Here is an 11,177-nt window from a genome sequence, read left to right as displayed (position 1 = left end):
CAAACTCATCTACTGCACATTGTATTTGTATTACGAATCTGTGCACTTTTCAGTCTTGATGCTATTCCGCTCCGGGCCTCCAATTTTATTGCCACAACCAGTCCATTCAAGTCTTGCAGAAGGTCAGAATGACACACACGCACATGGCCAGCATGACTACCTGCCTTTTATATGGCGTGTCAAAGTATTAAAAAGAACGTTGACACTAGATGCCCAAGAAATCATGGCGATGTCACTAAGATTGTGGAGAACTCAATCGTGGTGACTTTTGATGTCAGTGGGGTGAGCCTGACAACCACGTGCCACGGAATTAATGCAAAATATCTAGTCAAACCAATACAAAAACAGGTCAAAAGAGATGCTCTTGTGAATGCGGTTCAAAAATAGAATGTTAAATATAATGTGACAAAACAGATGCTCAATTGGCTGTGTCTCCAGTCAGTGTGCTGATCTAAGTTACAATACAGAAAAATACAAGCATACACCTAGCAAGAAGTTAAAGACACATTTTATTTAAAAAAACTCGGGGAAGGCCTGAGATTTAAACCAACTGAATGCGAATAAATAGTATACAATTAATCCTTCTACTGCCCTCCTTGCGCCTCTATCTTTCTTTCAAAATTTCATACAACTTATTATTTTAAGACTTGCCCTTTAATCCGCCTTCAAATGACACTGAAATATTTTTAACATACATCTCTATGTAACATATACATAAATGTGTGTGTATGGGGGTACGCACACATGCATATGCGCGGAAACAATGTTATATCTGGAAGCCACATAAAATATAACAAAGATATATCCTTAAAATCATTCAAATCATTTATTTTGAAACAACACTGAGATAGTCACTTCCAGTCTTTTAGATCAAAGTCAAAAACCAGCCCATAAAGAACTGAATGAATGCCAATTACCTTCCCTCCCCCCGTATGTCATGTTTGTGGATCCATAATTTTCATGTTTATTACATTGTATGTATCAGTACTGCTCAGCCATCATTAGTAATGTCAAGGCTGACCAACCAGTGAAGGGGTGGCTTCCTTGACCCCTGCCAGTGGCATCGTTGTACTGTTCCCAGATGTAACCCGTTTCAGCGTACTGTCTGTACACATTAATGATAATGTTAGTCCGGAGTTCCTCGTACAGAGAGGCGGCCTGCTTCTGATACGTCCCCGGTATGTTGCTATAGTGGTGAAGGGCTCTCACTGCCAGGTAGTTGATGTTGATCCACACCGCTCCTCTCCAGTAGGGAGCATCGTGTTCCGTGTTTCGCTTCATGTACAATGGATCGGCCTTGGAGAGAGAGCGCAAGCCGTAAGTTGTCCACAGTTTCCTGGGATCTTTCATATCTCTGAGAATGTGTTCCATTTTGGGAGAGTCTGGCTGGAGAACTTGCAGTAAGAATGGGAACAAGCTGACGTAACCCAGAGCGTTGACATACTGCAGTTTTGGAGCCTTGCGGACAGAGCGAACCAGTCGTGTGATCTGTTGGCGTTGATGTCCGTGGTGGATGTACATCTTTTCCTGCTGCAAGCTTACATCTTGAGTGTGGTTGCCATAGTCACCGAACGCACGAAGTTGGTCAGACCAATGAAGCTCGTTCAGCAGGTTATTGTCTGTTAGCACTTGGTGGGTGGATTCGTAGTCCTGGTGAGGTTCGCCTAGAAGTTTAGCAATCTTAGCCATAATTCCCGAGGACAGGGCCATCCAACAGCGCAGGTCAACGTGGCGCTCTTGTGCCGATGGGTGCGAGGCCCGTGGATAGTCATCCAGGCCGGAGGTTAACGTCTTGGGGTTGAGGAACAGATTGGTGTCCTTATCACGGCCACGCCAACGGTACGAATTAGGCCAAGGCCCCAACTGAGTGGTGTTGTACCACTCAAACCAGGTCTTGAGTCTGGGATACAATCGTCGCAGGAACGGTAAAGTAGGCTGCAACTCTGTACTGTCTGGATTTAATGAGAACTGCTCAATTAGTTCCTGAAGGGCTAAAAAGAGAGTAGGTGGGTTGGCGTTCTCGTTCCGCTGAATTACAAACTCAGAAGGGACCTTGCTGCGAGCCTCATCGCCGAGGATCTGCTCACGGGGGATCCAGCCCTCTATGTTCATCAAGTCTACCCAGTGTGAGACAGCTTCTCTCGTCACCTGGGGGTCCCACTTACTTAGCAACAGCTGGTGAAAGCCCTCGTCCCAAAGAAAACCTCGGGGAAAGAATGAGCGTGATGGGACGGCAGTATATAATGCCCCTTCGGGGTACAGCAGCGGTTGGTCGTTGTAGCTGGACTGAACCACCGACTGGCCAAAAAAGTATCCCATTCCACCCAACATGTTGCTGAGTGACGCCTTGCCAAACTTAATGTAAGCCTGACTGTAACCTTTACTCTCGAGACCAAATGTCTTCTCAAACTTGGCATCAAACTCCGACTTCCTCCTCTCCAGCTCCTGAGTCATGATCGGGCCTACCAGATGGTTGTGGCGGTTGCGAAAGCTTGCTGACTCGAAGAGCACTTCCATTTGAAAAGGCATCTGAACGGTGACCTGGTGTACCACAAAGTCACCCTCTTTTCTGGGGTCTAAGGGTGTATTTTGTTGTTTGTGCTGAAAAGGTGGCTTGTTGGAATCCACGGCTATGTAAACCCTCCTTTCGCCGGACGGCGGACTGAAGAGAAACCTTTGGTTCAAACTGTGCTTCACAATGTCAGTGAGCTTCTCTAAACCAGTAGTGCGGGTATGAAGGTAGTTGTAACTGAAAAGGCAGGAAACTATTGATTAGGTCCATGTGTTTTCTCAGTGTACAACATTTTTTATGGGACGCAACAGAATCAGAATGTCACAAAACATACTTATTAACTGAAACAATGAATATCATATCTCAGTTTGCTTGATGATTCTGTCAAATCAGTGACAACATATAGATATATACTATGCAGTCTGATTCAACATTTTGCCTCCAAGTATACAGAATAGAATAGAATGCCTCAATTTTCATTATACACAGGTAAAATGAAATTGTGGGACATTTAGATAGAGGGAGGTCAGAATAATTAGGAAAATTAGTATTTTTATCTTTATGCATTTTGTTTTACTCAAATCTCTGCAGGCTCAAAAGCCCACTACCAATTAAGCATATCAGGTGATGTTCCTATCAATGAGAGGGGGTATGGTCTAATGACATGGACACCCTATTTCAGGTCTGCATACTTATGAGGCAACATCATTTCCTTTGGCAAAATGGGTCAGAAGAGCAACTGGGCAGGCTATGAAGTCAAAAATAGTGAGCTATCTTGCAGAGCGATGCAGCACTCTTAGAATTGCCAAGCTTCTGATGTGTGATCATCGAAAAATCCAACATTTCAAAGCTGCAACATCATTGAAGTGCCCAAAACCACAAGGTGTGCAGTACTCAGAAAAGTGGCCAAGGTAAGAAAGGCTGAAAAACGACCACCACTGAACAAGACACACACAAGCTGAAAAGTGGAGAGGGCCAAGAAATGTCTCAAGACTGATTTTACCATTCTGACTATATTGAACTGTTCCAATACACTTCAGAAATATGATGATAATAAAAACAAACAAAAAATGCATCCAATCCATTCTTTTTAACATTGCAGCAAATCTACAAAATTAACATTTCATTTGATATTTTGCGCTTTAATCAATTTTGATTGCGAAGCCAGATCAATTGATTGTTAATCCAGATCAAATTTTTGTTAACCTATATTTACAACGAGCCTTAGGTGATTGGCTATTGCAGTATTACACTTATTACAGAAGTTTGGCTGAAACTTCCTGACAATAGTGTATAACCAGCATTGAAAAGCAAAATATGAGAAAAATATTACGTCTGTCTGGAGGAAAGACAAAACACACTTTCTTTCATTAACCAACAAGTAAGCAATACTTGTTGTATAACTGTATTTTTGCTTTTTTCACACATTACACCAAAAACTTGTCGACTACCACGAGATCCAATAGGAAAACAAATTTTGCCCATACATTGAAAAATTATTTAGGAAATATGCGATTCAGAAAGAGCTTGTACAGACAGGCCGATTGAGTCATGATGTATATAATATGTTATGTACACTGTAGGGCTCAAATGTGTCATTCCGGGTTAATTAAATGGCAAACACAATTGTTATAATTTAATTACCATGTAATAATGTTGTCAATGTTTACATTCTGCAACAAATGTCTCTATTTAACTGGAAAAAATGAACTCCGCTGGTATCTACTGTAACCCACCTTTAGATTATTCTAAAGCGCCTCTGTCACTTTCAAGAAACAATGAATAGTTTTTGCTTTTTGCTTTGTGTAATACCTGCCGTTTACTGCCATCAAGTGGATGGATCTTTGAAACGTTACTTGATGACATTAGAGAATAAATCCTTTTTAACGGTTCAAAATGATGTGCTTGTACCTTGTACATACTGTAAACGAGGGTCGGCCATTTATGTCTGGTGAGGCACATCTGGATCTTTTGATGGTGAAATTCAATGAGTTTGTCACTAGTAGACCTCCAATTCATTTTGACTGCGAAGGCTGACAGCGAATGAACAACCCAGTTCAGATGTATGTGTATCACCGTCAATAGCCACCAATTAATTTTAGGGTTGCACATAAATATACTACGGTGGACCCAACAAGCTACTTTTTTAAAAAGTGGAAACAGTTTCAGTTACTGGATGAATTTAAAAAAAAACAGCAACAACAACATAATGTGCACATTTTTCTTCTTGTGGTTAAAGAACCAACACAAAAAAATAGTCATTTGAAAAGGCCTACAGCTGAGTAACCTTGGCAAAAATTATTTGATACAAGTGGTTTAACAAACTCTTTTCCACATATGTTGACAAACCATTTCATATATATATATATATATATATATATATATATATATATATATATATATATATATATACATATATATACATACATATATATATACATATATACGTATATATATATACACATACATACATATATACGTGTATATATATACACACACATATATACATACATATACATAAATATATATATATATAAATATACATATATACATAAATATATATACATATATACATACATATATATACATATACATAAATATATTTATATACACACATATATATATACATACATATACATAAATATACATATATATAAATATACATATATATACATAAATATATATATACATACATATATATATACATAAATATATTTATATATATATGTATATATATATATACACATACATACACATACATACATACATATATACATATGTATGTATGTATGTGTATGTATATCTATATCTATATATATCCTATATTTAGGATGGTTGTTGATATTTTCAGTGTTTTAAATGTTAATATGTCAATGTTACTGTTTGGCCAAAGTAATTTTGAAAGCTATTTTCGTTCGTCTTTCACTATCAGTGGTGATCAATGACAGGCCGCTTAATCAGCAGTTGGTAGTGCACCCGTTGGCGAAAAAGTAGTAGTTATTTAGTATTTTATTTGTGGTTCAAGTTGTGCTTGGCAACTAAGATTGATCCGGTATTGTGAATTTATGCTTACCTGGCATACTTGGGACTTTTTAAATCCCCGGCAGCTGGTTTTTGGAACGTCATCTTGAAACTGCCAAGCTCTTCGGAAACGCCTGTAATGGAAGCAAGGCGCTCTTTTTCCTCCACGTGAGCCTCCAGTGAGCCTTGGGTATCCGCCGCAGCGTAAAACATCAGGGAGATGACTGCCGGCTTGGGGGCAGAGCTCTGATGGGTAGAAAACAAAAAGACAACGTTCAGTTAATGTTCTCAGCAGTTGCTATGGAAACACTGTAGTTCATATAATGTTTCTATTCACGTGTTGCTTGGCGGTGACCCTCCAGGTCCAGTCTCCGCCGTGATCACCTCCCACCCTCTTGACAAACTCAGTGGTCAGTGTGAAATTCTTTTCTCTGATTTCCTGGACGCCAAAGTTCATCCCGTCGTGCATCAACCAACCGTAACCTTGCAAGTGATCTCCCTGCTCGCAGGTATGCCTAAGGTTCACATCCATCACTTCGGAAAACTGATTCATCCACATCATACCTGATGGTGCAAAAAGGAGCATGAATCAATATCTTCAATAAGTTTTTTTTGTTTTTTATAGCTTAATAGGCAAGTATGCAAGATCTCCAATGCTCAATAGTAGTTTTTTTCTTCTAAAATATTCCAATATTTTAGATTTAAATATGAGAAGGTGAAGTTTCAGTAATTATTTAGATTCTTTTTGTGATGTTTTACATGCTTACTAAGCAGGTATAGTATCAAAGTCGAAATTTTGGAATAAAGACAACACTGTTGTCAGCTAATCTTTTTTTATATTGGGAAATATACAGAATCTGCAGAGTACAAAGAATCCTTGGTTTGTAGTCGTGCAGTCAAACGAAGGGTCTAAGGCAGGGGTGTCACACTCGGGTTGGTTCGCGGGCCGCTTTAACGTCAACTTGATTTCACGTGGGCTGGACCATTTTAGATATATTTAGAATTTTTTTAAATAAATTGATTAAAAGCACTGGATTAAAAGCCCTGAATATTCAGTTTTTATAGATCTAAGACAATGTTTATTTTAGCTTTTTTAATATATATATTTTTTAGATTTTACCAAATGATTTTTGAACTAAAAACACTGAAAAAAATTGATTAAACAATTAGAATTATTGATTTAAAAGGGGGGGAAATCAGGAAATTTAATATACATCTATACTCTTCATTTTAATTTGATCCTAAAACAGAAAGTCGGCACTCATGATTTACTTTCCCGGGCCACACAAAATAATGCGGCGGGCCAGATTTGGCCCCCAGACTGCCACTTTGACACAGTGGTCTAAGGTTAGGAAGAAGGAACACAATGAACTAGTCTGCACAAAAATGCAAGTTACAATGTGGCAAAACATTTTTTTTATTAACCGGTTTTATTTATGCGCTTTGGGTGTGTACCACAAAAACATATATTGCATGAATGGTTTTTACACTACGTTATTAAGGTTGGTGACAAAGCATGTTGAGTACAGTACTGTTGTGTATAACTCTCAAAGATGGATATTTTGAAGTTTTTTTTTTTACTAGTCTCAATCTCTGTCTCTATTGCTATTCAGCATGCATTTTAATGATACCCACTGCTCACATTCAGGTCAGAAAACTCTGCAGTTGTTCATGTTTCTTAGATGAAATTGATTTCATCTTAACATGAGCTTTAAATACAAAGATTTTTCCCACCAAGAATCTAGTTTCAAAAACATCAAGTGATCAGAATTTTTCATGGTTTGTTTTAAAAATGCTTTAGCTGTCAAATGTATAACAAATAAAAGACAGAATCCTCTATAATTTTCCAAACTCTTTTTTTTTCTTTTCTTTTTTAATTCACAGTCTTGGTCTCTGCTTATGTCAGTCTTAGACTTGGCTCAGTCTCAAATATGAAAAGTCTTGGTTTTGTGTTGGTCTTGGCAAGTCTTGGTCTTGGATAGTATGCTCCTGAAGAGAACAGTAGCGTTCAGGTGAGTCTGTAGAAACTGAAAGCTGTCATAAAATGAGGACCTATGTATAAAAAAAAAAGTAAGCTGAAACATAAGGGGCAAAACGTGGTACATGCGACTTTGAACAACAGGCTATTCACCACACTACACAGGCAAAGCGAATTGAGATTCGAACAGAAATATATTTTGTGTTGCACTGGGATTAAATTCCACTAACAGAGTGAGTGCACAAAGTTGATTCCCATCAGTAATCTTTAACCCTGTGGTTCTCAAAGCGTTGTACGCAGGCTCCCTCTAGTGGTATGCTAAAGAGATTTTGAATTACTAAATGTTCACCCATTTTCCCATACAATACTGTGCATACAGTTTTTTTAAATTATATTCAATCTGAATTAAACAACCTTTTCACACATGAAGGAGCAACTTCACAAAGTTGTTCTGAAAAAAAAGATGGACACGGTTATTGTCCAAAGAAACACAAATGTACTGGTTCGTTATCGGCAGATCCTCAAAATCAGGCGAGCCGGACACAAACACGGGTCCAAAAATATACGAGCGGAACAACTTTATTCTTGGCGATTTTATAAAGCACAAAGCAGTAAATGCCTACCTGTCACAATTGACCTTGGACTTCTTGTTTTCATGCCAAAGTAGACCTGAGGTCTGTAGGAACCCCAGAACCTGTCTGGCGATACCATGGCATTGGTGGAATTGGCATCCAGGACACGAGGCGACGGATGCAACGTCACCACCCGCTTAGCCAGACTGGAGCGCATGTAAAGGGCATAGAAGAACCAGATGAGGCTGACCACGCAGAGACCAATGGAGATGTTGATAAATATTTTGCCAATGTCCATTTTCTTCTTTTTTTTCTCCTTGCGATGTAACAAAGGAGGCTTCTCATCTTTCTTTAGAAAAGGGGGAGTGGGATCTCCGGTCGCCACCCTCTTTCGCTGTCTGGCCATCCTGCACTTCTCAACCTGCACACGAGAAGAATTTGGAGAACTCAAGGCCTCGGATCTGAATAAAGGGACATCCTGCTGTGAGCCTTTTTTGTTTGTGTGTTTGTTTATTTGCTTACTTTTCCAATAATTCATTGTAGTATATGTTCCAGCACCAGTCAAAATACAATTTTCTAATCAAAATTGCAGTCGTGGATTGTAAATGAAAAATTCCTCAATAAGCATCCATCACAAGGAACCACACATTTGGGACTACAGTGGTACCTCAACATACAAGCATTTCGAGATACGAGTAAAATTTCGAGCGAATAATTATCTCTAGATACGAGAACAATTTCGAGATATGAGAAAGCCAGGTGGCCAGGACATGAGAGGCTGTTTATCATTGTAGCGCACTGTCTTTTTTGCTGCATCTCTTCGTGTATAATAGATATCTACGAGCACTGGGCGGAGCGTTGCATTTTTTGCAGTGTTTTTTTTCCCGTCACTCAGCGCGAATGCAGGAGCAATCGCTGATACGAGTAATATATATTACTTCTCGTTGGCTGCTCATAAGAACATCAGGGGCACTGGCTCTCTCCCCCGCAACTCCTCGTGTAATATCTCTGGTCGCAACTCCCTCTTTGTAATGTCTCTGCAAGCACTGAGCGGAGCATTGCATTTTTTCAGTGTTTTTCCCCCCTTAGCCTGTTAGCTCCCGTTGGTGGAGCGATCGCTAATTCAAGACTACTTCTCGTTGGCAAGTGGTCGTGCATTATCCTATTGTGAGGACATTTGTGTGCATCATTTCCGGAATATTTTGAAGGGAATACAACAGCAAACAGCCCTTCGATAGTGAACGTGAGGGTGGAGGCGGGGCAAACAGCCAACCCGGCCAGGAGGAGGTATAAAAATGTAAAACAAAATTAGAATTAAGTTTAGTGTAAGGTTAGATTACATTTATTTTTGAGTGTGTCTGCATCGTAATCCAAGTTCATTTAAATTTGTTTATGTTATATTACGATTCACCGGTGCAAAAACTTTGATACACCGACTACACACTCATCTAAAAATATATTGCAGATTTTACATTTCGGGGTAATTAATACATTTATATCCAGGTTGCCAATCATTTTAGAGCATTTTGACATATTTTTCAATAAACAGAATATTTAAAGCTGATGTCAACCAAGCTGAGTTATCTCATCAAAGACACAAATATTAATATTTTTAATGGGTCAATAGGAGTTTGGTTTACAAGGGTAACTACTAATAACTAGTTGCAAGAAATAGTCAGCCTAAATCCTGAAAGTTCACCTGATTTGAACATTTTCCCAAAGAACTTTCAAACTGAAAAAAATATCAATTTCAGCAATTTAAACATTCTCTTTACATATGTGACATTGTTTATTGCTTCTATTACATTGCTTATTACAGGTTGTGGTTGAAACGAAATTATAGGACACTTTCTTTTGTTGTGATGTAACACTCTAGACCACATTTGAAGGTGCTGTTGTTCCTGTCTCAGTATTGACACACAAAGGGTAACGGTTTGTTGTCTCATCGCTGTTTTTTTTTTGTCAAGAGCAACATTGAACTGCTATTCTTCAAATTCATTTATGTTTCATTGTGAGGTGAGAAAAATATAGTAAGACAACAAATTCGATCAATTCTTGTTTCTAATCCCCCACTGCCCCTTGTAAATCACATAAGCACAGCCACGACACAATTTGTAACACTAGAATCCTTTTTTTACACTAATAAGAGTATTTCTTAAAAGAGGTATTTTATTTTGACTACATCTCATGCAAAAATTCTTAAGTTGGCTATTCATTGAATCTTTTATAATGACTGACTGAGAAAAATTGCAGGCAGACAATTTTTTGTCCTGTATTTAAAAAAAAGATAAAGAAGTAATGCTTCATTTTTGCTCAATCTTGACTATTTTTTAACTTTATTTTCGTGGTATTTAATCCCAACACTTGATCGTGTCTCGCTATTGCATAAAAAAAATAAATTGCACATGAAAACCCCTTTGGGCTCTCCACACGTCAGTTAATGCAACGTTGCACACATGCCCCTTTTGCTAGTCCAGCTTTGAAGATAACATAACGAAAAGCATTTGGTAAGGACTGAAATGAGTTGTCGATTGCTCAGGCACAAAATAAAAGGTAAAATAAAATAATGTTCATTGGGATCCGTTACCCACCTGTCAATAGTCCAAACCTCGGCTTTTCATGATCTGTGTGGTGACTGACGTGAGACTTCCGCGTTTTCGTCCCTTTTCGATGACGTTTGAAACAAGCGCGTTAATATGACGCAATCATGTCAGTACGTAATATACTCATTTCAAATACATAAATGAATGCCTGAAAATTGGATCTACAAGCCTTTTTAGTAAATCGATCATCGCATTTTTACTTTTCACAATGGCCCTTGCAGAACTTTATAGGGGAGGGGGAACTAAAATGGGTCTAAAATGAGATTATTATTATTATTATTTACAATTGAACCACTTTTTTAAACAGCATTTACTTAAGCAAAACCCTTAATTCAGGGGTGGCCAAGTCCAGTCCTCGAGAGCCCCCATCCAGTCTGTTTTCCATGTCTCCCTCCTCCACCTCACCTGAGATAGGAGGAATTATCAGCATTTTTTAAATTTGTAAACATGTTTAATGCAACTCTTTATATATACTGTACATGCTGCTGACA

The 11,177-nt window shown here is 38.5% G+C and overlaps 1 protein-coding gene across 1 annotated transcript; it reads right to left on the bottom strand.

Moving 5' to 3' along the window:
• Positions 1-802: 802 nt before the first annotated feature.
• mogs (mannosyl-oligosaccharide glucosidase) lies at positions 803-10,838 on the bottom strand. The gene is made up of 5 exons (XM_077606008.1): positions 10,675-10,838; positions 8,135-8,504; positions 5,871-6,097; positions 5,586-5,779; positions 803-2,749 (listed from the first exon to the last, which is right to left on the bottom strand). The coding sequence occupies exons 2-5, from the start codon at positions 8,487-8,489 to the stop codon at positions 982-984; spliced, it is 2,544 nt and encodes an 847-aa protein (XP_077462134.1). The 5' UTR covers positions 8,490-8,504; positions 10,675-10,838; the 3' UTR covers positions 803-981.
• Between the last annotated feature and the right edge of the window lie 339 nt (positions 10,839-11,177).

The sequence above is a fragment of the Stigmatopora argus genome, chromosome 7 (genome assembly GCF_051989625.1).
Source record: "Stigmatopora argus isolate UIUO_Sarg chromosome 7, RoL_Sarg_1.0, whole genome shotgun sequence".
NCBI classification, from domain to species: domain Eukaryota; kingdom Metazoa; phylum Chordata; class Actinopteri; order Syngnathiformes; family Syngnathidae; genus Stigmatopora; species Stigmatopora argus.
Note: the sequence above shows the minus strand (reverse complement) of the source record. Positions and strands in the feature narration are given on the sequence as shown.